The sequence below is a fragment of the Tympanuchus pallidicinctus genome, unplaced genomic scaffold (genome assembly GCF_026119805.1).
Source record: "Tympanuchus pallidicinctus isolate F22 unplaced genomic scaffold, pur_lepc_1.0 scaffold3, whole genome shotgun sequence".
Classification (NCBI taxonomy): Eukaryota; Metazoa; Chordata; class Aves; order Galliformes; family Phasianidae; genus Tympanuchus; species Tympanuchus pallidicinctus.
In genome coordinates this window covers 27,658,553-27,686,221 of record NW_026294747.1, presented here as the reverse complement: position 1 = coordinate 27,686,221, position 27,669 = coordinate 27,658,553, and the positions used below count along the sequence as shown (strand labels likewise).

The window sequence follows — 27,669 nt, the reverse complement described above, 5'->3', positions numbered from 1 at the left end:
TGGTCCAGGGCTTCTAATCTCTTTATTTACCTATGAGATTACACAGTCACTTCAGACATTTTTTGCAGGCTTCAACAAAAAGGAATAGAACAAGTTACCAAATTGTTCCAGAAGACTTTTGCAACTGTTGGTGTGTAGGTTTGTTGTTTCTGCAGAGGCAGGAGAGCATCACAGTAGAAAGTGAAGGCAGGAGGGGCTCTGAAAGAGATGCTCATGCACCACAAAACAGTGCATAGAATATGCTACCTAATGGCTAAAGTACACTGAGTGTTCAAAGCCACATTAATGCCACATGAATATTGGCAGCCATTTGTTGGCCAGGAAGAGAGAAATGGAACATTAGCAGTTTCTGAACATGGGCAAGATGCACACATAGGAACAATTTTCATTGCAAGTTTTTAATTCTGCTGGATTTTTTTGGAAGTATCTGCCTGCTGTTCCACCATGATCAGAATGAAGACAAGGAATTGCAGTATGATTGTGTATAATCAAAGAATATTAGGATGTTATAATCACAAACTAAACAAGAGATTTAGGCAAAGTAGACTATGATAGCAAAAGAGAAAAAATAGAAGGCTTACCCTTATCCTGGGCTCACCCACAAAACACCAGTAGAGGCAACCTCCAGAAGAGATCCTTCCCTACTGGCAGTCAGCTCTTAAATAGGTCTAGGAGAGGTGCAGCCAGGCTCCACCCCTTCCTGCAGCACAGGTGAATTGCCTTCAGCTGTGCTCCTCTGGCTGACTCATGGCTCGCCTCAGGTGATCAATCAGAGGTTCAGGCCTGACTCAGCAGTTCCCACACAGATTGGCACAGCAAAACTAGGAAACAATACAAAATGGGAGTTTGTCACATAAGTAGAGTGTGTTAAACTGATTCTGTATAGTATTTTCATCCCGAAGTGCTTGAGAAGTTTGCATATAAATGAATTACTTCCCTGTGGCTTAAGTGCAACTACATTTGGGCTGAAATGCAATTGTCCTCATTGTGCATCCAGTGCTTAAGCTGCTTGTGAAAGATTTGCTATGTTATGCATTTGTTTTTATCCAGCTGTTCAGAATAAAATGAGGGCTTTGCAACACCTGATTCAGATTCACAAATTGGAAAAGGCAGTTGCTAATGCCAGAGGTCCTCCACTGAAATTTCCAAATCAGAATTCAGAGATGTGTTAATACATGGCTGTAAACAATTACAAGCAATAGCATGTAAGCCCTGCTTGATGAGTCTTGAGGAACTGGTGGCATCGCTTGCATCTCTGGAAAATCGCTACTACAGTTGTTAGGGGTGGCAGGTCACTTCGTTAGGAGTTCACTGTGTCCTGGTCTCTCTCTACTCTTCCTCTTCTTCCAAACACCTGTGACTTAAAGAGAAGCCCTGAAGTTGAGAGGGAATTGAGAGGCTAAAGGAATTAAAAGAATTTCATGTTATTTTTCCATCATATAAAATATCAGTAGTTGACGCACTTCCTTCACAAGTTCTACCTTTATATAAGAGATTTGAAACAGCCTAACTCCACACATTTTCTCAGTAGTTCCCAACTTCTTTTGATACTATTTCCTAACTATTCATTTGATGAGGAATAATGAAGCTAGAGCAGTAGAACTACATCTGTATATATTGCGGATGTCTTACATTTATTTATTCCTGCATTATCAGAGCTTGTTTCCCTTGGCAAGTACAGTATGTATAGTAACAAGAAGCTTGATGTACCCTGCCATCTTTTTTGCACTAGTTCCTTATAGTAAAGTTACCTTTACTCAAGTAGAAAATAACAATCAAGAGAGGTGATATCATTTTTTGTACATTCATACTTTTTCCAAAGTCAGTAACAAAGCTGAGACTATTCTGTGATTGTCTCTTATATTTTCTGCTGGATTTCATCCCCACCATTTTTAAGCAAATCATCACCTACAAAATCTAGCTCTGGACTTTGCATCATTGTATTTTCATCAAATGCTCCAGGGATTAAGTTTGAACCTGCCAAATCCCTCCCAATCTGCAAATCATAAATTTGTAAGTGAAAAAAAATTCTTTGTGTTTGTGAGGAGAGGGGGTTTGCCAGACCACTTTGGCAATCACAGCAAGTGGCTTATGGTCAGTTCTCTTAAAAATTAAACAATAATCCAGGAAACCTTTTTACACTCATGGGCAAATGCCAAATCCTTTCTCTCTGACACTTGGATTTTGTTAGTATTCACTGCACAGAAATTACTGTCCTCCAGTTCTGACTATATTGCAAGAGGATTAGCTCAATTCTCTTCTGGGGACAACTCTGTCTCGTGTGTGCCGTTAAGATACCATGGGGCTGCATCCTCTTCAGTGACCTCTTTCATTTTCTGCAATTGTTATCATTTGTAGTCAGAGTCAGCTGGATGTCTTATAGCAGTGCCCTGGGGTTGGCAGGTCACACGATCAAGTTGCACACATCTCCTAGGGCTCTCATTTCAGCAAGTCTTTGTGCCCGCTGCTTCTGCATGCATCTCAGCTCCTCCGTAACCCTGCTGCATACCTGGCTCTGACAGTGTCTCTCCTCAGTGTTTTATAGCTGCTGTGAGAAATTAGCATTTTTGTCTGTCTAGCCAGCTTCGTTTCTTCTCAGGCAGCTCTGAAGCCCTTTACCATGTTATTCTGTGTTGTTTTTTTTCTGCTGATCTTAACATCATCTGATCTGTGTAAATGCTGAAAACTTGGTCCATCATCAAACATCTGCTGTATTTTTGGAGAAATGTCTCAAGTTTGGTGAAGCAATCTAAATCACCAGAAACTGTGATTCTCAATTTGCACAAAATGCGTGTTCTGTTTTTTAAGGGCTTCTGCCAGACCCTGCTGACACATGAAGCATAAGAAAATATTTGGCATCAGCCACTTCCCCAGAGATTTTTCCTCTTGTAGGTAGTGGAAAATGATCCCTCTGTACACATGTATTCAATTCTTTTAGGTCTATTCGTAAGCAAAGGTTTCGTCTCCTTTTTTAGAATACCCATTCTGATGGTTTCACTATGCAGCTTGCGGTGATGAATAAATTCACCTCCTATTTTTACCTCTCCTTTAGGGCATGGGGAAACCATGCCAGTGTTGTAGATTGTGGATGTGGAGGAGTCTTCAAACTCTTTTTCAGGGACTTGATTCCCCCTTTTTCCAAAGCAAAAGGCATCTTGATAAGGCAGAAGACGGCCTCCCTTTTCTCGTATGTTATTGAGGTTGCTTGCCTGCCTGCCTTTCTAGCCCTGCTGCAGGACTGAACTCACCGCATTGCTCTAGAGTTTTACCAGTTTCTGTTGCGGCATGGCTGCTGGCAATGCACAGGCTCACGCACCAATAAGTGCCTTAGGGCCAACACATGCCACTCTGTTACAGAGCACGGGAGGCTCTTTGTACCTCAGACACCTCCATAAATCCTCTCTCTCATAAACTCTCCATGGTGTTTAGTGCTGCTGTCCTTCAGGGCATGCATCTACTGGTGGCACCTTCTAAGGAATGATGGGGTCCTGCCTGTTTATGTTCTCTACCTGGCATATGCCCAACACCTCCACTTACTGAGAAGGGACTTGGGTTTTTGTTGCATGGTAGGGAGAAGGTGAAGCTTGGATACACTGATCCTTTTCCCATCAAGTTCAGGAGAGATCCAGGCCCAGGCCCACCTTTGGTTACCTAGGAAGGAAACAAAGCAGAGTTGTAAAGAGAGCCAGACGCGAACAACGTTTAGGGCTATGTGGCCCCTTCTCACAGGACTATGCACTGTCAAATCTCAACAGCTCACCCTCAGTCACATCATCATGGATTATGAGTGCACAACTGTTGCTAAAAGAGAGCGAGTGAGAAAAAATAATAAAAAGAGACAAAATGCAAGAGGCTTAGGAGGCCCCTGGTTTCCTTAATGGAATTAGCCCTTCCTTTATGAATTCCAGGGCTAAACTCTGTAAATGTGATTCACATACTCCCTCCTCTCACCAAAGCAGAAAGATCTGCTAGACACATGTTCTAAGTGGAGCAGGGGAAGATATGATGTGACTCAAGAGCCTGGAAGGCTAAAAGGAGTAGATGGGGAGAGCACTGCAGCCCTTGATCTTTGCAAGATTTACTGCCTTTGCCTCTTGCAGAGATCTTTTTTTTTTCCCTGGAAAATTGCTAGCTTCTAGCAATTTGAAAAAAAAAATTGGCTGGGGCAGTAAACAAGATCTTTGAAGGGGGAAGGAAGCCAAGAGAAAGTCAGGCCCATTAGTCACGCAGCTGCATTTCCTGTCACAAAGGACCCCAGTTGAGTAATCACTCAAAATATGCTTGTTATTTTTTCCTATTTTACTTCAACTTTCAGCTTGCCAATATCTACTGTAAGAACAAATTAAAACAAGAAAAAGAAGTCTTTTATTCTCAGGAGAGAAAACAATGTAGAAACAGACACTGATTTACATTATTTTTCCTTTCTTTAATTTTCATGGTCTAAAAACACTTCAATCATTTGAGAGGAATGTAAGTAGCTCTGAGTCTGAGGCAGTCCTGGTGTTTTCAGGGTATATCATTTCAGCAGGAGTGTGGGTGTTAGAGTTCCTTGGCTCCATGTCCAGCTGCTACCAATAATTTGCTGCACAACCTTGATTGAGTCATGAATTAATTTATCTGTAATTTATTTTGACTGTATGAAAGGTGAAGATGATAACAGCTTCTGCATAATTGCTTCGTTAAGCTTCACTAATAATGCTTATAAGTAATACTGGGTGTTCTGAAATTTTTGTTCAAGTTTTGTCCAAATATTTGTCTAAAGAAAAACTGGAGTGAGGACTAAAACACATAGACTTTTAATTTAAAGCAGAACATTCTTATGAGCAGATATTAAAAGAACTTAAGTGAAAAAACGTTGGAAATAGGAACTGGACTATGAAATAGGAGAAGGAAAATCTTGCTGACGCAGTATCTTGAGATGCTTAGAGGTAGAAAAATAGAGCAAATGTGTCACAGTACAACTGCTTTTACAGTGTTGGAAGAGGGGGTATAATTGACCAACAGTACCACTTGCCCACATCCAGATCTTAGATTTAAAGACAGTGGCTCTGATCAGTCTGGGACCATCATCAAAAGTACATCACCAAGAGTACATGAAGAAAGTAAAGCCAGAAAAGTGCCCCTTTTCCAGACTGTTCAAGAAAAAAAACTACCTCTTTTACCAGCAAGTAGAACTCCAAAACACCAAAGACCACATTTTATTTACTCAAAACTAATGAGTATGGTGACCAGGCCACCTATGAAGAATGACTGTAAGCAAGCTTCAGGGCACATAACAGGTTGTCACTTATATTCCTGATTGGAGTACCTGCCTATATGGCTACAATGAAAATGACTGCAAAGAGGAAACTCCTGTTTGGACTGTTGTGTAAGTAGAGAGTAGGTGACTGTAGTTTATGGTACAGAATAGCGCAACTTAAAATAATACCACACAAAAAATGACACTTACATTTGCATGTAAGTGACTGGTAATGTCATATAATTCTCTAATTTGCACACATTTGATACTACAGATGTGTGGTGTTTTTAAAACCACAGCTTATGAGCAGATGTGATTTACACAGCAATGGAAATCACAGCCTCCTAGAGCTCATAAAAGGGTGCAAACACAAACAAATGTGAGACTTACGCTATTTGATTTAAGAGAGACTTTGAAAAGCTGTTTCTATGTATTTTGTAAAGCAAGTCAAAATGATAATTTCTGCTTATTTACACTGAATGGAAAGGTAAGAGTCTTGTGAAGCGCGATCCAAATATGAAAAATTCAGCTCCAAATTATGTTTGTAAAGTTCATCCTGTGTCTCTCCAAATGGCAGGCAAGGCAGATGGTGCTCCTCGAGAGGGCACAAGTGGACACTCCCTGGTTTGTGGTCTGAGCTAGCACCAGGCTGTAGGGGTTCCCTGCTGTTCTCACACCAGATGACTTTCACCACTACATACCCCAGCCTCCCAGATCCCCATAGTATCTGACATTCTGTGCAACAGCCATAGCTTTATGTTCCTAAAACTTGCTCTGCTGTGATGTGAGCTTATAAAGGCCATTTCCAGTGATTGTTGGTATCCTCGTAGCTTAGAAATTATATACTGGTATGTATGAATGAGTGGAAATAATTTTTACAAAAGCAACATAAACTTGGAACATCTTCTTCTATGAGTACCACTGTATGTGTACTTAGTGTTACAGGGGCATATAAATCACACATCCGCTACATCAGACTATATAATATAGTATATATATATATATATATATAAATAACCATCTATGGGATTAATTATTCCTGACAAGTATTTGGGCAGCAACTAATATTTATCTATTTACCTACCTGTTTATTTCAGAAATTTGTATGGCTCTGTAGACATAGTACTCGAGTACCTGCAGACCTCTGAACTTTTGATGTGTCTGTTCTGTCCACACGAGTCTGATGTAGATTAATACAATTAGCTCTGTGTAAGTGTGCCACTAAAGTCCTAAGGAGAATGAGTAACCCAGAATAACCTCTGAAGTGTGACCTCTTGATTCACCTCCTGGCTGCAAATAATTTCTCTCAGGCTTACATGGGAAACTGAGTCATAAAGAGAAAGGTCAGATGCCCATAAGCACATAGTTGGCAACAGACAGGGAAGCAGACCTCATGATGTACAGATCCTCAATCTGTGGTGTATGTATTAAATTGCCCTCCCTTGTCTTCAGTGAATTGAAATTGCTCACGTTGTTGGCACTGCAGTGCAGGCTTCTGTGATGTGGATGGAGAAGACCCAGAAAATAGTCACTTAAAAAGAAGCTAAGTTAACTGGAACACAGGGCAGTTGCTTACTGCATTAACAATGGAACTTGTCAGCCTTTCCACTAAATTGCTGAATGAATCTGGGCAATTCCTTCACATCCACAAGCTGCCATTTTTGTAATTTAATACAGGGATAATAACACACTTGGAGGTCCAGGCAACAAATTTTCTATATAGTGCTGCTCCAGTTCTCATTTAAGACAGTGAAATGAGAACAATGGAAAGGAACAGAGAGAATAGTAGGTTTCCCATTGAATTGAATTAAGTTTCTATGATACAACTCAAAAATCTCACTCTGGAAATAAGTGTGGCTGGTGAGAACAGTTGAATTTCCAGTCCCATGTTGATGCAGAGCTGTTGTGCTAGCAAGGGTGCAGCTTTGCAGCTGTGATTTAGGGGTTCTGCACCCCTCACCTGTCAGCATTGAACAAGACTCTTGAAGAGAGGCTGGTGGTCCGTGGTCTGCAAAATACACAAACCTCAGGGCTGAACAGAGCTCATCGTGGAACAGGGGAGAGAACATGGAAAACCTTAGAAGTGGAGACTGCTTCTGCATGTTAACATCTATTTATTAATATAAAAAAAAATGCTGAAACAGAATCCTCTGGGTCTGCCTCTGAGCTAGTTTTCCTTTCCTCCAAATACAGTAGAACTGAGCTGTATGTAGATACGCTTTCAGAGAAAAACTGACTACGAAAGAGTTAACCTGACTAGTGGCAACACTTCAGTAAAAGTGAGAGAGGTGGAACTCAAGTCCAAGTCTTAATAAAACACAGGTGTTTTATTGTTAGGTTAAAAACTCCTAGTCTAAGACTCCAGCAAGCATTTAAAAACAAGGAAAAAATGTGCTGTTGAATAAGAAACTTGGAAAGGCTACAACTGGCCACGTTAGGCATTTATGGAGAATGCATCATTCACTGGCTCAAGCCTACCATAAAGTTCACAGTGGGAAAACAAAACACGTATTACATGAAGGACACCTCTTACAAAATGCATCTGGCCTCCAATGTGTTACACCTGGGATTAACTTCTGATACTCTCCATCACCCTGGCTTTGCTCTTACTACACCCTGCAGAGTGCTCAACACTATCACCTTCCAGCTCCAGCTCTTCTTGTTTCCTGGTCTGTTTGTGGAACTTATGAGGTGGCAGGCAGCATGAACATCACATTCAATGCACTGATAGCTCAGCTCTTACAACTGCTTTTCTGTCAGGGATGGGACCTTTTCCTTTGAATGAGAGAATGGTTGCTACTGCAGAACTAGTGAAAAGATGCAAGGAAATCACTCATCTCTTTATTCTCCTTTTCCCCATTCCCTCCACATCCCAAGGAAGCAGAAAGTCTTAGGAAGCATCTTTCAGTAAACTTCACTGAGTTTGGGTCACAGTGTAAAGTGATTGCTGTGAGCTTTGAGCTTCAGCTTCAAGTTCCTCATGAATTTTGAGAACAGAAGTAGTTACAACTTATTAAAGAGAAGTGGAACATGAAGAACTGGGGAAGTCCGAATGCTCTTACAGTGGTCCGAGGCCTAGGATTGCTGCATTGCAGTACTGGGGCCTTTAATTAGTGTTATGGAGATGGACTGGGTATTTTTGGTATCTGCATAGTGAAAATTATTAAGTGCGCTCAAAGAAACTAATTCACGCAAGAGAAAGTCAGGTATCAGTTTCTCTGGTCTTGGTCTTAGTGATAGAAATCAACTGTCATTACTAGAAGAGAAGGAAAGAAACAGTCCATAAAGGACCTAATAGGACAAGAAGCAGAAGAGTGGCTTTCAGGAATTAATGCAAGATTTTAACAACTGCAATTTAATAGGAGAGAGAGAGGCAGATGTGCAGATGGTCAGAATTTGACATCTTCATTCCCAGCCATCATCAAAACCTGATGTATTTTGAAGAAGCTTTTTGTGAAGATGCAATGGAAACACGGACTGCAGATTAACAGAGGCCTGGGAGGAGAAATCTTCATTTAGAGTATCCCAAAAGTCCTAATAGGAATCTTTATGTCAGCCTTAATTTGCCTAGGATGAGCCCCTTGAGGACAATCAAGAGAAGTTTCTGTCAGCATCTGCTAGCTACTCCTAATTTTAGATCTTCCCTGGCCTTCTCCTTTCCCCCTTCACCCTCTAAGACTGCTTTTCATCCCACTCCTTTGCAGCTGCTGGTTCCTGTTACTAACTTGCGTCAGCACTTCTCGATCTCAGACAACTCTGCTGTCATTTGTGCTTTGCTCTGTGAGGGAAACAACCCATGCTTTCTGTTCCCTCCTGAAAAGTCACCACACCTCAAGCTCCATCAGAGCTAGGTCAGACCCTGTTCAACACAACCTCTGGCCAGCCCAGCACATCAGACTGCAAAAACTGACAAAGCCACTGGTCTCAGTGCTGGGAAATAGCCAAGATCAAAGCTAGAAGCTCGGTTTCTTTTATCTCTCATCAAACTGGCCTTTATTTGTTCTTTACAGTCTTAAAATTACTGTTATCTTTTCTGATGTGTGTTATCACTGTGAGTCACTGAGAAGTAGAGGACAGATTTCCAATAATACGTGTATAGCCAGACTGAAGTGTTGTCAAATTGGCTTGTCTCAGCTCTGAAATAATAATGATGTCAGTTATTGAAATATTCGAGAGAAGTACTTCTATTTGACTTAAAGTGAGCGATGAACTTAGCATCCCATTTCTTATTATTCTCATTGCATGTTAAGAATTCCTTTTCCGAATTTCATTTCCTTTATGCATAGTTATTTTAAACGCCTGGAAACAAAAATCCTTTACAGCTTTCTTCTTTATTTATCAAATGATGCAGTTAACTGCTTGTAAAAGAAACAAGGATCCCCATCTGAGAGAATAATAAATAGGTAATTCATTGCAGGAGAGGGAAAGGAGGGTGACAGGGCTGAGATTTTGCCAATAGCACAGAAAGCAAAAAAGATTAAATTCAGAATACTGAAGAAAGTCAAATCCTTTCCTTTTTTCGGTTCCCTATCTGTACCATCTTTGTGGGTATGTTTTAAGGAACAACTAGGATATGATTAATCTTTTTTGTTTTTTTTTTTTTAAAAAGAGGTAAAGAATGCTTACCCTAACTACTCCTTATTTTTTGTTATTGTAGCCTAACCTAAAAGATTTCAGCACCGTCCCTTTCATAGGTCATCTGTAGCTCTTCTATGGGGAGTGAAAAATACCTGAAGCGCTTGTATGTAGAGCAGCAGGATCCTGTGGCCTTCATTAAACAACAGGCTAGAAATGGGCTTTAGGGGCAGCGGTGCAGATGCTTCCATCCATGGCAGGGCTCACAAGGGATAGGTACAAGTGAGTACAAAACTGTTTGTTTTTTCTTTCCCTTGCATTACTGTGGGATACTTGCAAACATTTAATTAAAGCTATTGTATACATGCTTAACTTGGAGATGGTGGTTCCTTGAAACCGTTACACAGGAGCACCAAAGAAAATACAAGGGAGTCACTGAAGGAAAATACAAGTGAATTAGAAAAGCATAGCAACCGAAGAATACATTTCCCATAATACAACAGTCAAAGGTCATGAGGTCCCAGATGCTCAGTTGCTCATGCATATCTTCTATTCTCTCCACTTGCATGCCTACTCCAGAGAGGGCAAAGATTTAATGAGGATGGGGCTAGCTTTAGCAGTTCTCACCCTTCCTTACACTCTACATCTGAAAGACCATTGAAAACCTCTTTGAAGTTGGAATAGACTCAAATTGAACTGTCCCAGTGCACACATACAATTTGTTTTTTTCTCATCAGGTAGAAAAAGACAAGGTAACTGTTCTCTTCCGGCAGTCCTGGATACAAACAAAGCTGTTGAATCAGACTTATTGAATTTAGGATGGAAAGGAGTTTCTCCAATCCATCTGTCTCTTCAATCTGCAGTAGCTGCCTTTCTCAGAGTCAAACAGTTTCTACTAGCCAGGTCATTTTTTTCTCAGTCCTTAAGAAGTTCAGTCAAAATAGCGTACTACTTACAGGAAGGTTGGCAGGGTCAAAAAGTGACTGCAAAACCAATCTCTGGTTAAAACGCATACATTATCTGCTCAGATGTAGATACCATTAGAACTCAGAAATCTCTGATTTGCTATCAGGACCTTGAAGGTGATTTCAGAGTCAGATTTGTTAAACTTGGCGGCGGTATGAACACTGTCATTTGTCATTAGCAGAGCTAACTGAGTTGCTCCAAGTCCCACTTAATCTATCCAGCTCACTACCCTACAGCTTCTGACCTACTTAGTCACTTCCTGCCTCTGATTTTCACCCAAAAACCTCTTTTCTGTGTTGGTCTGTGTCTGCCATTTAATCTTAATCAAACTTCCTTAGGCTTCCATTACTGTCAAGTACAACTCCTCTCACTGCAACATGCACACTTCTGAGTGCAGGAAAGTTGATTTACAGCCAACAGTCTACCTCTTCTCTTACGCTCTAAGTTCAACTTAGCTTTGTTTTTCTTCCTGTATGAGTCATTCCTTCCCCTCTTTGAGACACCATGCCACACTTTCTGATCCACCTCCATTCTCAGGGGCTGAGAAGCTGCAGTATACACCATTCTTGTTGAGATCTGGATAGTTATTACCATGAGTGCACAACTACTGCATGCAGATTCAGAAGAAACTGAAAACTAAGAAATTTAGTTGGTCACAGGCTGCTACAGAAAGTCAAGTATTTTAATGTGCTTTTGCTTCAAGCCAGAAATTATAACCTGCTCTTTCCCTTTAAGTCTTTCTAATGAGCTACTAAAGCAAAACACAACCACTTTGTCTGTGTCTCCCAAACCTTGCATGTCCCCTGGTGCTTCGGGGCACCTATTGTAGAGATGCTGTATTACAGAGATTAATGCTGAATTATAGAGATGCTGTACACTGGGCACCAGCTTACGGATTTCCCAGTTGTCAGGGGTTTGCCCATGATACTGTAGTGTACCTTTGAACCAGAGTTCCTCAGGCAGTTTCCCTTTATGACCAGAATCCAATTTAAAGATGTTAACAGAGTGCCATGGTGACTTTTGCTTGCACAAGGGCACTAGCTGGCCTGGTCTGTTGTTTCCACAGCTTCCTTTACCAGCACAATGAAGCTCAAAGGGACTGGGCCCTGTGCTCTTTGGATGTCAGACACAGAATATTTGATGGCAACAGCAACTACGTGTAAGCCATATGAGAGACGTGCTTAGTCTCTCCTTGCCTTGTGCTCTCTCACAGCACTGTTTTCAATATAAGCACTTTTGCTTTTTCCTGTACTCATACTCACACTCTTGATTCTTTGTCGTTGATGTTAACAAGCAGAGGGTATACGATCATTCACTGAGGGTAGCTTCCTAATAAGAAGAAAAATACCATACAGATTGAAAGGAGGAATTAGCTACAGGCCGTTCTCATTAAGCCTTTCTTTCAACTTATCTCTGCTTAAATTGTATTTTTGAACTGCAGTCACTGTACGGCATTGTAAGTTGAAAACAACCACTTGAGTCCTTTCCAGTGAGGCTTTGAGTGGCCCTGATACTGTGCTTGGAGGAGAGATAAGCAGCGCATTGAAGTTGTGGTATCGCTGTCGCTGAGGGCAGGGAGTGAATGGAAACACAGCCTCCCTCTGGCACTGCCTCGCTCTGGCTAGGGGGAAGGATCAGGCCAAGCAGACCTAGTTCACATGCAGCAGGAGGCAGCGGCCTCCCAGCTGATGACAGATTAGACTCAGGGCCTGGGTAGTGGGAACACTGTGATTGGGCTTCAGCAGCATCTGTCTCCAGCACTAAAGGAATTACTGCTGCAGGCTGTGATTTTCTCAGCAAACTGTAATTATACTAGGAGCCTCATTCCTGCCATTTTTCTTGACAACTTAAGTGAAGGGAAAAAAAAAAAAAAAAAAAAAAAAAAAAAAAAAGTGGGTGAGGGAGCAGAGAAGCAGAAATTGTGAAGGGAGCCGGAAAGAGGAAAGAGATATCTGTTTTTATTCAGCTCACCTCAGTGGCTTTCTCTAGGCTTCTTAGATCCACATGAATCACAGCCCCTTTTCCTCAGAGTCCAGTGCCAAGGTGTAACTCCCAGCACTGCCTTGCACACCACTGAGTTGACAGGGTGCATCCTCCCTGTGCACTTTGGCCATGGCAGCTGAGCTGAGCATGCCCCAGCACCCCAGGCCTGGCAGTGCCCTTGACCTGTAGTAAGGACCAGACTCCAAACCCCTGAGAAGGAACAGCTGAGGCAGAAACGAGGCCATGGGGAGTGGGCAGGGGGAGCTGGAGCCTGGATTCCAAAGCTATGCCTAGGATCTGAGCACTGGCAAGAATTGTATGTGGCGGCTCTGTGTTTTAAAAGATAGAGGAAGATCTGTGTACGTTTGAATTCTCAACAACATCTGATACATTTTGCCAAAATAATGATGTCAAAAAAGAGCAAAAATGTTTGTAAGACTTCTCTACCAGAAGAACCTTTTTGTTTCTGCAATTGTAACTCCATAAAAGCTTGTTTATCATTACTCTTTTCTTTGGTCAGGATTTTTTTTTTTTTTTTTTTTTTTTTTTTTTAATGATTTAAATCTAGGAGAGTAGGACAGAAATATTTAAGAGCAGTGTATGCCACCACAGCTTCACCATCCAATACTTAAAAGGTCAACAAGGTCAAAACAATTGAAACTAATATACATGCTCTTTTCTTAACTTACCGTGGGGCTTTAATGCAATCCAGTATACTGTGAAGGCAGGAGAGCCTTGTCTGTGTCAAACAAACTACATCAAGTATCTCCTCCCCTGGAAGAAGGCAGAGCCAGCCCCTGCAGTGCTCCTGTCCATCCAGCAGCATGCTGGGGAGAAAGCACAGCAGCATGCTGCAGACCCCTGGGCAGGGAGCCCTGCAAGCAGCAAATTGGCAGCAGATCCCCATCTGCAGGCCCAAAACCTTCAGATATCGGTGGGAAATACATGCATCTGGAATTGTCTGAAACTGGCAGAAAAAGCTTGAGACAGAGTAAAGAAAGGAAGGGTTAGAAGAAAAGTGGAAAGAACACTTCTTACACATTTCACTTTCTCTTCCATCTGTGTGATGTTGCTGTGAGCTATTAAACAGCTGCAGTGCTCTGCCCCAAAAGGAGCTGTGTTTCAGTAGTGAGAGAATGAATCCTACATCTCAGTGCTTCAGAAGCCCCGTAGAATGAGCAGGGTGATAGAAATATGTTTCTTTGATTCACTATAATGCTAAACACACTGGAGCAAGGCACTTGGGGCAGCATGCAGAGGCCTGCTGGAGCTCCTCACACCTGAAGCCCCAGTACGTAGTACCTGTTCCTGACCCATCCCTTGTGCAGTTGGCAAGTCCCTCTTCTCTTTTGTCTTCCAGGCAGACAAGCAAGTGTTGCTTTCCAGCTCTCCAGCGCTGGTTCTGAAATTTAAGGAGGGCAGATTGCTCAAGCAAAAGTTGTTTGCTGACTGCAGGACTTCATAGCCTGGGAAGATAAGGGTCGTGTAGGAGGACTGGAAGCAGGAGGAACAGGCATAATGCAACTGCCAAGGACTGAGCAAGAGAACTTTTTTTTCTGCATCCATTCAGACGCCCAGCTATTTTCTGCTCCGTTCCTGCAGTCAGCATGCTCCACCTGCTTTTACTTAACCATTTCCTGTTTACTACTTCCAAAAGCTTTCTGGTGCAATCAGTACTCTGCTGCTAGACTGTCTTCGTCATCCTTTTTTGACAGGCTTCACTACATTTTCTTCTTTCTGTCTTCTCTGTACACAGACCTTTCATTCTGTAGAATTGGGGTGGGGGTGCATGTATGCATGCATGCCTGCACGTGTTTCCGATGGCCAGATTCAGTCTAGTTTTGTCAGGAAAGTATTTGTTCGCTCACACACTTGTTCTTTCTCACTCCGTATACGTTGTCTTTTTATCCTCCTGCACATTGCTTTCTGCAGACTCACCACAGAAACGAACAGTATCACTGTAAGCACGTTTACCTTACTGTAGGACAGAGGACACAAGATAGAAGAAAGACTCTTCCTGTTACTTTCAAGAGTTCAATAGTTCTCCCACAAACAAGAGATTTATTTCCTGGATAGCTTGCCCAAGATTCACATTTTCTAGTTCTGAAAACAGTAAGACAGTTCCCTTCAGTTTGCTGTTCAGTTTGTTAGACAGGTAATGCAAGGTGTGAGGAGGCAGAAGGATCACACAGAGAAAAATAAATCCCTTTCTAGATGTAGATGGCTCCCACAAGACCCCATCGCACACTCAGACATGTCTTAAAGAAATCACTACAAAATTATGCATGCTTCAAGCCTGCTCTTTTGCCATACTGTAGATAACACTGCAGCCAACACTAAAATCAAGTTTATTTGTTGCTGCTTTTGCTGTTTGTTTACTTTTTGTATTTCTCTTCTGGGGTTGTGAAAATATATTCTTCAGTTTCCTCTCGGGTTCTCATGCTCTTGCACAGCACTGCAATGTTTGGGTTGTGGTGAGCACTGCAGGGGAATGTTCCCTTCTTAAAATAAATCATGGAAACATTTCTGTTGGAATCAGGGCTTGTAAAAGTTTATGGGTTGTTTTTTTGGGTTTTTTTTGTTAAAAAAAATATATATATATATCAGGACAGCTTTGACCTGACAACAAATCCTTTTTTAAAGGGATCAGGCTTGTGATGTGTGTCAGCATATATATATGTTTCTGGCAGTACATATATATACATATATATGTGCACACACACACCAGTATATATGCCAATTATACTGGTATAAGTGAGTGCTGAAAGCATCCTCAAAGAATGCTTGATATGTTGTCCGAATCAAACAGATATGCAAATTCCTCTGCTAGCCCTGTTGCAAATTAATGTAAGCCAGTGGTGCTCAGGCTGATAGTTTTCCAGAAGAAGGCAGAGGTCCATGAACATACATTGGTATTGTCTCCATGCTGTTCCACACTTTTGAAGTGAAGTTGATGGGCTCATGCTCATATTTCTGAATTTCTTAAGAACAACACTAGAACCATCCTGCTCCAACTACATCATAGGGTGGCAACTGTGCCCATGACAGGGAGTTAGAACTAGATTATCTTTAATGCTCCCACCCAAGCCAATCTATGATTGATGCTCTAGTTGTGTGATGCTATGTAATGATAGCACACTTGTGTCTGCTAGGAGGTATGACCTGGACATCACTGATATGCAGAGAGCTATCTGCCGTAGGCATAGCACAACCCCACTTAAATCAAAATTTGCTGAAGCATCACTCAAGCAGTCTGTGAGCAGCTTTATGAATTTTGTTTTTAAGCAGATGTAATGCTATAATACAATGGAAAGTACAGCAATAATAGCAGAGTGACACAAACCTAAGCTGCAGCAAATGAGAAGACAAATACAGCAGCCATAGACACAAAAACAAAGGAAGAAAGACTGCTTACCTTTGAAAGGTCTCCAGTAGGCAGGGATCACTAGTAAGATACCTTTGCCTCTGCTGCCAACCCTTAAATGAGGTCCTGCCTCCACCCCTTCTGATCACTCAGGTGCATTGCATGCACCTGAGCTCTGTTGGATTGGCTCTGTCTTCCCACCAGGTGCTCACTCACCATTTCAAGCCATGACTTAGCATTTCCACTACATCATGAAAGGAAGCAGTTGTTTTCTGCACAGAAGTGTCTTTCAGATTGGCCCAAATATGTAAAATGTCTGCTTTGGTTCCCATCCAGCCCAATTCATTCAACGGTTTGTGTCAGGGTACTTGTCATCAGTAGCAATTGCCCAGAGTGAGTCACACCCATGCCATGATGTGTTTTCATCTTCATTTTATAGGGCACAACCCTGGCAAATTCATGGCCGTATTGTACCACACAGCTCTTATAACAGCAGCTCCTTTTCTTCTATCCAGCTGTCAGTTCAAGAGGCAGCTACTTCCAAAAGAGACTCTGTGATTCGGTGCCCATCTTTGTTTTCCAGATGTTTCTTTCAACACTCTGTTTTCCGGATACTTTGCACATTTTGTGCATTCAAAATATTTTTGCCTCTCTCCCACCCCTAAAATGGTGGAAAGTTGGAATATATGAAAATGTAAGCAGAATGAGACTGGGACTGCATAGGACTCTTTCCAGGAAATGGGTAGAAGGTTCATCAGATGAGTCACTGAAACCTTAGATGACTAAATTCTTGTAGAATAAACTGTCAGGAATATGATACTGGACAGGATATTTAGAGGGAAGGAGAAACTTCTCAAATAGCTCTTGTTTGTTTTCTGTTAGTGATTCATTCCTAAGGAAATTGCCACATTTCTGGCCGGGACAGCAGCAGCACAGAGACAGTGCCAGCCTTCACGTGCAGTGTGCTGCGGCGCCCGAGGCCTTGCAGAGCCCAGCGTTTGGAAGCATCACTTGTCCTGCCCCTGGGCAGGTCCTTCAGCTCCCTGTCCCTCCCCACACCACAGGAAGGCGGACTCAAGGCCTGACATGTTTGGATCACCCTGAAGGTCTAAGTTTTGAAGGCAGAGAGCCTGTGAGGAAAGTCTGTACAGAGCCAAAGTGAACAAAATAACGCAGGGTCACCAGTGTGCTTCTGCCATCTGAATCAATTTGCCTCTTTCTTTATATACCAGCAGGTATGAGACCAAGAGGAAATGAAGGCATTAAACCTCCAATTTCTAAGTTCCTTTTAAAAATTTCCCTTCCTCTACCTGCTCCAACCAGTAAACCAAGTTGTATCAATAAAACTGGACCAAAGCTCTGAATGTGTGTTTCAGAGAAGGCCTTGAGATTTTAAGTGCCAGTAACAACAGAAGCAGTCAGGCTCCCTCCACAGCTACCTCCAGAGGAGCTGAACCAGCATTAGCAGCAGCGGGAAATGTTTGCAGTAGTATTCGAGTGTGGAGAAACCCCAGCATTCCAGCAAGCTGCTGCCAGTTCCCATTTTGGTGAGTTTGACCTAGAGCATTTAGCATTGCAACATCAGTTCTGCGTCTCATAATGCCGCTTACGTAATGAGCTCTCATTTGGTTCCTATTAAAATCACAGTCTTCCTTCTGCAAACCACCGCTTGTAAAAATCAAGCCACCCAGCTTTTCATTAGATTTTAATATGGGAAATAAATAGTCCTAAATAGTAGGATGCACGCCATAATCATTAGACAGAGAATAGGTGTCAATTTTTCCCCTCTTGGATATATGAACTTCAGATCTCAAAGTAGGAATGAGGAAGATCTGTTAAGGGTTACTGAATCCATCTCCTGCAAAACCACGGTGTAGTTACATCCCTATGGTTATTGCTCAAACAATATACTGATAAAAAAGAGAGCCTACAGCTCTTCGTAGTCACAGCAGCAAGAATTCTCCTAAAGGCTGCAGAAATGGTGTGTCGCTCTTTTCGGATCCCAGTGCCATTACCTGTCTGAGGCAGTGCAGAGCAGTTCCTTGTATTATATATACCAGGACTTTGAAGAATTCCGTTTCAAATATCTCAAACAATGGGGGTTTCACCGCTTCCTGTGGGAGCCAGTTTTGCAGCCTAACTCACTCCACCATCTGGAGTGTTTTCCTGACTGTCTGCCTGCTTGTAATTTTCTTTAGTTTAGTTCAGTTTAGTTTCTTTCTCCGTAAAGGTGACTCGCTAAACTTTTCTGTTGTGTGAAATTCATGTTCCATGGTGCTTTTTTTCTTTTTTATGATAATAAAGAAAAACCTGAAAGCTTGATGGTTTCTTGTCTTTGCTCTTCCTTCCTCAGAAATAAGAGTAAGTTATAAATAAATTACGGCTTTTCTCTTCACTCATCTCAGAGGCTTACCAGGACTGCCAGTATGACTGCTCTCTTTTTATAGGTGGGAGAACTAAGCACAGAGCAGGAAACATCATTCAGCGAGCCGGTGGCAAGACCTGGGTTTTTAGCCAGGTCTCTACAATCATAGTGCCCTACTTTTTTTGATATATATATATATATTTTTTTTCGGTCCAATCCAATTCCTCTGGTGTTGTTGGAGTACCTAAAACAAGCTTTCTGGGAACTTTATTCAGAACTGGAACTGAAAACTCATCCTGCTGAATATTTAACAGTTACTATCTTTCTGATGTGTTTGTTAAGCATCCTAATTAAGTACTGATACATAAAACCAACAAAGCACTTTAACAGACTGATTCAGTCCCTAGGGCCTTCCGAGCTGAGTTTCCTCCAGCTAGCCTATGTTTTCCTGTTTGCAGATTGTCCAAACTGAACGCAGTGTATAACAAGCATGCTGTTATCAGTGCGCTGCAGAGAGATTTCCTTCCTCCTCAGTGCCACCATGCTTACTTCACCTGTTGTATTTCCCTTAGCAGCGGTTTTTGGTAAGCCCATTTCTCAGAATCTGGATAGGTACTGAATTATAAATCTTCTCACATGGGACAATAACACCGCAATCAGTTCAGCACAGAGTACCGTGTAGAGACTGATACCCAGGCTGGCACAGCACTGCTCATCTGGGCCTCAGCTGCCCTCAGCAGCATAGCGCCCCATGAGCTGCTTGCAGCCACGGCATTACACCTCCCTGAGGACATGCCCTACGGTCGCTGCCTACCCAGCTTGTCCGTGCCACAAGTGTCTCAGCTAGATGTGCCTGAGCACACGAGACTTGTCTTTTCCCAGCCCCCTCTTGGGGATGACGGTGACAAGCTACTTCAGTGTGGCTGGCAACCTGGTTTCAGAACTGTGCCAAGCTGATCCCACACTGAACTGGTGACACGGATCCTGTGCCCAGTGCAGCACGTTGTGTGGCTCAAGAAATGGAAGTTAAAGATGCAGTAGGCAGAGTCATATACTGTCACCCACTTTTGAAGCATGCCAGTAAGTGAGTGAAGCCCTTACCAGAGGAGTCGTTCCCCCACTTCTCCTCCAGGCCACCTTTATTCCGGATATCATTGAGCCAGAGCTGGAGGATTTACCGAAAGCTGTGAGGCTGCTGAAGGTCACGGAGCGCATTGTCTTTGCTTTCAGATTGAGTTTGAGAAATTACCGGTGGTGTCATGCCTGTGCCTCCTGGCCATGTGAATAGAGGAAGCTAACGAGCAACAACAGATTACATAAAGCAGGGAAATCCCCCTCCAACTTCTCCCCTACTATCTCAAACTGAAGTTGATTTGCATGCGTACACTACAAATAACTTTGCAATGGCTTCTAGCCTCATGAAAGAGTTACATGTGCTTGCCTACATGCGCTTGCCTATAATCATTTAGGCCAGTTCCACCAGTTGAATCACTCACAGAAAATAAAAAAGGCTGAATGAGAGCCTTTGTAGAAATCTAAGCAGTTTTATGTAGCGTCAGCCTACTTCAGGTAAGGACACAGCTGGGTAATGCTATTCCACGTGAAATAAACAGGAACTGTTCAAAACCTATTAAGAAATAGTGGCTATTCTAGAAAATGTGTGCTAAAAAACTATATTAATGTTTATAATTTGTGATTATGGATGGACAGACAGGTGGGTGGATGGTGTCTTTCTTTAGCTAAACTTGCAACTAAGCTTCCAACGCAAACCCTGCTTGGTGGAAAATGAACTCTACTGAAACCCGGAAAAAAACTGCAGCATTCTATCAATGAAAATGATGGCCAGCTACTTTACAAAATCTGAGATTCATTAGGCCTAGCACTCCTGAGCAATGCTGTTCAAGAAGCAGTGGCATTAAACATACCTTCAAAATTCCTGTGATTTCTTTTAAATGCTGTGGTGCAACAGAAACAAATGAGCAATAAGGGGACAGGATGGTGAAAAAAAATGCATATTTACTGGGTTATCTCTGGCCCAGAAATCTACTTGGTTAATCTGACATTTACAAAAATCTTTTACATTATCTTTAATGCTCTAAGAATGGCAATATTTGTAAGCCTAGCACATCATGTCTGCAGAATGCCTGGATTCTTTTTGAAGAAAGATGGTTTTCTGTTCTTTTGCTGAGGGACTTTGCCAAGTTAAAAAAAAATGTTATTTTTCCCATTAACTGGTTTCTTGTTTTGTTGAGTTTTAGAGCCGAGGGTTTTTCTATTGGTGGTTTGTTGGTTTTGGGTTTTTTTTAATTTATTTTTGATAGATAAGAACATAAAGTTTCCAAACTTTGGAAAGACTATTCTTCTACTCACTTTCTTAGCTTTCTGCTGAAATAGTTCTTCAGATGCATTTGCTGCTAATCCTCTTCCAAAGCTAGACAGAGTGCAGACAACTGCACTGGTCATTCTTCTCTACCAATGAATTCACAGAACAGATCTTCTGTACATTTTCTGAGTTTCAAACAAGCTCTACATTAAAATAAATAAAGCTGGCTAGGGAAATAATTTTTAGTAATGCTATAGATGTCTTACAGTAGATAGCAAAGTTGTTTTAAACAGTCACATTTGCATTGAGGAATTCATCAAAGATGTATAGGCCAAAGTGCATTATGACTATCATCACTGTCAGTATAGTTATAGCAGTTTGCTGAAGGAGCAACTCTTTTCTAGGGTAGCCAGTTTTCATATAGTTAACAAGGAGGGATAGAGAAGAGAAGGAAAACTGAGATACAGCTTACCTGTACAACCCGTGTAAGTCTTCTGATTCTTCTATGATATCCCCTCTGTTAATATGAATCATGTCATGACCTGTTGCAGAGGAATACCTTGCCTTTCACCCTCCTCCTTTCAGCTTTATTGACTTTATTCAGAGCTTTAATGGAGCACAATAGGGACCAGCCCAGATGGGAGTTGGCTGTTCTGTAGCCCTTGGGAGCTGCCCACTCCCCGGGCTACAACAGAACTTGTCACAATGGATCAGCTGTAGAAATCAGAAGAGATGTACATATTTGAGTAGGAGCATGATACCTTGCAGTGCACTTGATAGCAGCAAACAGGAGGACATGGCACGTTTGTGACTGCTTATTCATTTTTACCTTCGATATTTTGGTTTTAATAGCTTCGTGTGTCTCTGGTTTGTGTTCTCTCCTGTCAATTTGTAGGTCGATCAGCGAGGCTTTTTTTTCTTTTCTTTTCTTTTTTTTTTTTTTTTTTTGTCTCCTCTCACTAACAACAGTCTATTTTCAACATTTTAATCACAGTAATATAATATTCTTTGTTTAAACATTAAACTACATCCCACTACAGCATTTACAGCCATTGACATGGGACTAAGACTAAGAGTGGAACAGCTCATACTGGTTAGGAAGAAGGCTTTGCTCTCAGCCTAAGTATTACAAAGGCAGATAGGGTGCAGCCATAATATTTGCTCTGAATCCAGCACAATTTGCTAATAGTTGGAAAATACACTGGTATAAGCTGTGCTCTGTTTAACTCTAAGAAACATGTTTGAACTGTAAAAAGCAAACTGTGGTAGAGATGTCAGTCCTTTTGCAAATTCAATTCTCTATTCACAGGCAGCAGCTACCAGAAAAGTTTTACTGGGAAGCTAGAGTGACACAAAGGTCCTCAACAGCAATACACTGGCCCTGGGAGAGCTGGACCATGCGAAGGTTTGGCTCCAAAGCACTAGAGTAGCATCAGAAACTTTGCTGCACAGATTCAGTCTGGATATTGGTAACTAAAAGGACAGCCAGGCAGGCAGCAGAAAGAGGACCTCTACATATAAGTACATCCATCTTCAACCAGTCCGTGAGATTTACCTTGATTTGTTTTGTGAATTAAACTGGTTTCCAAGTGGCTGGAGGAAATGGTGACTTTGTCATTTCATTCTTACATGTTGTCATTGAGGTGTCTGTCTTTGCTGTGTGTTTCAGATGGAAAGAATATTTCAAGTTTACCCTGGGATGGAATCAATCCTGCCATGCAAACCATACAAGTGAGAAACACTGCCTTGAGAAAAGCTTTACTCAACATCACCGATGAGACTCCTGGAGATACACCCAGTCTATAGAAAGGTCAAATGCAATCTTCGCTGAGAAATGAACAAACAGCCCTGGTTTTCAAAAATCCAGTGAAGCAGATGTTAGACATTCTTCTTTTGCCTCTTTGGAGACTAAAATAAAAAACAAGTGCTGTTCTTCTTAATGTGGGCCACATTAAACCTTGGAATTATGAAATTTTTGAATATTGCTCAGGTTTAATTAAATTACATAGTAATAAAACTCTATGAACAACAGACATGTCAGTGAAGAAGCGCAGGCCTCACAAGCCTTCCTAATTCACCCCGACACCTCAGCAGTCAGGAGGAGGAGGCAGTCAAAAACATAAAGCACTGGGTTTCAGCTGCATTATTTACTCACACCGTACTGAGACTGAGAGAATGTATGACTCGCTAAGGGCTGCTGAAGGCAGTAGCTCAGCTGTGACTTACATCAAGTTGTTCCTGACATGCAATCCTCAGATCCCTAAGGGAAAGCTGTGTATGTGCTGAGTTAGTGATGGCTGCTGCACAGTCACCATCAGCCCAAGACATGGTTCAGTGCCCTGCAGTCATGGGGAAGGCCTCACTGAGCATCCTCATGGAAAGCAGAGCACCCTGCACAGAAAAGTGGGAGGTTCAGGTAACCCAGCAAGGGGATCAGCGCTGTGGTGAACAGGTTGCCATCTGCTGTTTGCTGGGCAGGTTTGGAGTGACCAAGGGTGTTCCCAGCCTTAACAAGGCCCCTGTTAAAAACCACTGTGTACCCTTACAGCTGCACTGTGGGAGGCTGAAGAGTTGTCGGGGTGAGGAAGCCAATGTCCCTTTGCTTGCAGGCACCAAGCAGGCTGGTGGGGAGAGGGCTGCTGTGTAACTCTGCCTGCTTGGGCAGCTTTGTGCTCTCCTTGAACAAGAAAGTTTCCAGGTTTTCATCATAAGCAAGCTACTCCATTTCAACGTTACTTTTAAAAGCTAATAGGTTTCACTCTGGAGAGGAGCAGTTCTCCAGCTTTACTGATTTTATGCTTTAAAGAATTTTCTTTTAATTTCATTTTAATTTTGTTTTAATCAAAGTTTAGATTTCCTTCTTGCCAGTGTTGCACTGCTGTCCAGTCAGTCAAACACTGCTGAACTTGCTTGTCGCCATTTTATCTGGATATCTTGTAAATATTTGGTAGAGCACTCAGACACAGAAGTGGTTTTTGCTCTTACAGTCACATGCCTGGTTCCAGGACCTTTCAGAAGTACAAAAGACCGAAGGCAGGGAAAATTCCACTGAGATGCATTCAAGTCTCCAAGGAGCAACTGGACTCTGTTTAGACTAAAATTTCTTGCTGCTGATTCTCTCCTTTCTTCTTTATTTAAACATGGAAGGATAGAGGAGGGAAGTTGCAGGGTAAGGGTGTTTTTTTTTATTATTATTATAAACACTGAAATACAAGTGCTGTATCACTTGTTTCTCTCATATTACAGGAACATTTGCAGTTAGAGAGGGAGATAAGCTTTTTAATGCTCTCTGCAAAACCTGGGAAATTTCCACCCTAGTTCTAAAAAGTGTTACAGATATTAATGAATTAAAGCTTAATCCCCTTCTTCTCAGTCCTGTGAAGTAAGGACTAAATACAATTTAAAGACACGGATAATGAATCTAAAAAAGTTGTAAGTGCCTTGCCTGAAATCACTCAGGCAGAGTGGCAGGAGGACTCAGGTCTTTGGGTCCCAGCCTTCTATCTTACATCACAGCCAGCATAGTTCCCTGCCTTTTCAAGGCTTGCTGTACTTGCCCTTCTGGGATATAGCGAGTACATGCTGGCATCGTACCTGGACATGTCCTTGCTTTTTTCCCCCTGGGACAACAGAGACCTCCCACAGAGTCACTCCTGTGAGATTAAGATGTTGAAAAGATCAGAGAGGGATGTAAGCAGGGAAAAGGGAAAACAAGGCGCTGCTCTGCTCTGAGCTCATCCCGCCTCTGCTGTGGCAGAGGAGTTGGTGAGCAGCCTCTAGCTTGTGCTCCCATAATGGGTTCAGGCAGGGCTGTGGTAAAATTTTTACAGTTTACAGTCAGAGGGAGATCTTGACTGACAAGAACATTGGACAAATGAGCCAGTGAGCCACTCTCCTGTATAAATACCTATGAGTTCATTATTCTCCTCATTGTGAGTCACAGTTCTTATTATCAGAATTCCACAGCTATTGCTGCAGCCATTCTCCAGGCCCTCTTCTGAAGAGAGGGATAATCCCAGCCAGTTCCTCTCCGGTGGCATGAGTCAGGTTTTTACCAGGGCGATTAATGGACAGCTGAGAAGAGCAATTCCAACACGGATGAGCCAAAAGCAACGTCCACATGACTCATCAAGTGAAAGAGTAGGAAAAAGGGAGCAAAACCAGTTGAGAGCCGGGCAGTCCCTGCTGCCTTCCCCATGGCCCAACCCTGCAGCCCCTCACAGTGCCTTTGCCCTGTTCGTGCCCTGGCCAGCCCAGCACTGCAGCAGCTCTCCTGCCAAGGACCCAGAGTACTCGCAGATGCCTTGCACAACACTCACTTCATTCCTGCTGAAAGGCAGCCAGGCCCAGACTGAGACATGGCAAGCGCTTTACTGCGCCTGGCAACACTACCCAGATGCCGAGAACAAATGGGGAAGAAGGGCTGTGTAAAAATGCAGGGGAATTTTCACATAGGCAGGATGTAATTAGCAGAGCTGGAATTTGGCCAGGATGCTGGGGTTAAAGCACTGGCTTGCAGGTAGCACAGTGGGAGCTTTCATAACTCTCATGCTCAGGATCTCCCATTTCCATCTTACCTAGAGGATGTCAGAGGACTGCTCCCCATTTAATGTTCCAGACAGCTTTCTGAGCTCTGACACAAAGGGAAGAGTATCAGAGAGTGCTGCAGCTGCAGTGTGCCATGGTGACAGCTGGCAGGACCGCACCCCGATGGGCTGCAGCACCATCTCAGCAAAGCCTGGCACTCTGCATCCTGCCTGTGGGCTCTTGTGAGCATGCACCTGCCTTGCTCAGCTTTAGGCCCTGAGCTCCCAGCAAATAGATAGAAAAAGAGATGAAAATAGGGCAGCCCCTCATATATTAATTGTGAGAGAGGGAATACTGCTTCAACCCTATTCCCTGCCACAGATCAGAATTGACATCCAGCACTCCTCCCCAGTGAGTACCACTGAGCTTTCCGAATGTGCCTTGTTAGTAATAAACTGCACTTTTTAAGAGTTCATGCCTCCTCTGTCCTTCCAGCTGAGAAATCACATTCAAAGCAGCAAAACATTTTGTTTCCTTTTGTGACCTCACTTTCCATATATGCAATCTTTGTGTTTACTACGAGGATGCTGAATGTCCACGAAAGGTCAAGGAAGTCATGCAAGAACCTCACGTGTGGAAAGCCCACACAGCATTTTTACCACATTGTGGTCCACAATGTGAAAAACCTTCCAGAAAACCAAAACCCCTGGGAGTGGCAGCCGCGCAGACAGGCAGCAGCCCCAAGTGCTGCCTTCCTTTTCACTGCGAGCCAACAGGGGTGCTTCCCCTGCTCTGGGAAGCACCGCCTGTCTGTCACCTCCCTGCATTGACCTCGGGCTTGCCATGGGTTTACACACAGTCCCCTCTCTGTTAGGTGTTAGGCAACCACTGCTCGAGCTGGGTGGGAGCACCTCAGTGAGCAGGACAGCGGAGGTGCGGGCTCAATGGAACAGCCCTGCAAGCTGGACAGGGGAAAGTACAGGCAGCTGCAGGCAACAGGAAACCTAGCGCTCATAAATAATACGTCTTACAGCCAGAAAGAGGAAATAAACAGCACCAGTACAGATGGAGAGGACAGAAGAGAGGAACACAGCGTAGCTGTGGCGCAAGAGTCGCTGCATTACAGTGAGCTCATTTTCACAGACCATCATCCCACTTTGTTGTATGTCCCGAATGCAGAGATCAGTGGGGGAGTGGGGACTGGTCAAAGAGAGGGTCTCTATCAGAAGTTGTCAACAGCTGCTATAATTAAGGAAGCAGCCAGAGCACACACAACCTGAGCGGCCGCCAAACTGAAATGAAAGCATTTTTTGTTTGCAGCCGTAGCCCTGAAGGATAATAAAGATAGCTGCAGCGTGCCAAGATGGGAGCTGCAGAGACATCGTCTCTGAGCAGCAAATGCCCCACTCCAGCTATCCAAACTCCCATGCTCTGGGAAAGGATAGCTCCCTACATGCACTGCCAGCGTACGTGTCCACAACCATCTTGGGCAGTTTCTTGCCAGGCTGGAGAGCCCCAGGCACAGCGGAGGTGATGGGTACAGCCTCTGTGAGCTCTGCCTGCTGGCTGACAAGTGCTCATAACTCTAGGATCCCCTCCTCAGAGCTTTCCCCTCAAACGCCACGGATCACCATGGCCTATGGTTTGGCCACCAGCAGCAACAGATGCCGTGCTTGGGACGTAGTGGCTGCTTGTGTTACTGTGGCTCCTCACCTGGGCCACTGCAGCATCCCAGGCAGCTGATATGCAGAGCCAGGGGGTAGTGGGACCTCCTCGGCCATGAAACACTGCTCTCAGGCTTTCACCAAGCACAGTAGAAACTCATGCGCAGGTTCAGCAAAGGGAGAATAGTCATTCACAAATTGCATGCATATTTCTTCATTCATTCATTGAGTCGGGCTTCCCTTTCATCCCCCAGCCCCGCACGCATTGCTGGCATACTCCCGCAATCCCATCTAATAACCTGAAGATCTCCACAAGCCGCTGCTTGCCGATGGAGAGCACGGCCCGCTCAGTCACGAGATGTTCCTTGTAAAGGTTTAATGCTCCTTCCTGACATCAGCCCTTTCCCATGAATCCCCTGCAGTATTTCCCTAATCAGGTCTCAGGGAGGCTTTGCACAGTGCAGGGTGCTAAGAGGGTGGCTGTTGAGCTGCAACATTTCCAGAGTCCCTGAGTTCTCCCAAGTCCTTTCCCTAGAGTTTCCAGTGTCAATGTCTAGATGGCACTGCAGGTGCTTGTTGCCTATACTCACAACCTGGAAGGACAACAGATCTTTCTCATCCCTCGTGCCTGGGATGCACAGAGGAGATGTATGCTTTTGCAAA

General features: G+C 43.1%; 1 protein-coding gene and 1 long non-coding RNA gene across 9 annotated transcripts in view; one reads left to right on the top strand and one right to left on the bottom strand.

Annotated features, from left to right (window-relative positions):
* RAD51B (RAD51 paralog B) overlaps positions 1-22,787 on the top strand; it is a 344,366-nt gene extending 321,579 nt beyond the window's left edge. For all 7 annotated transcript variants that reach the window (XM_052695829.1, XM_052695822.1, XM_052695821.1 and 4 more), the window contains one exon: positions 22,485-22,787. In XM_052695829.1, the coding sequence (XP_052551789.1) occupies positions 22,485-22,621 (137 nt within the window). In that variant the 3' untranslated portion in view covers positions 22,622-22,787. The remainder of the gene's footprint in view (positions 1-22,484) is intronic.
* On the bottom strand, positions 383-20,089 carry LOC128086855 (uncharacterized). Of its 2 annotated transcripts, none has more exons than XR_008209553.1 (3): positions 19,594-20,089; positions 3,538-3,651; positions 383-821 (listed from the first exon to the last, which is right to left on the bottom strand). It is a non-coding gene; the product is annotated as an uncharacterized LOC128086855 (long non-coding RNA). The 2 variants fall into 2 exon arrangements; XR_008209554.1 differs by lacking the exon at positions 19,594-20,089 and adding an exon at positions 3,761-6,178.
* Positions 22,788-27,669: the final 4,882 nt, after the last annotated feature.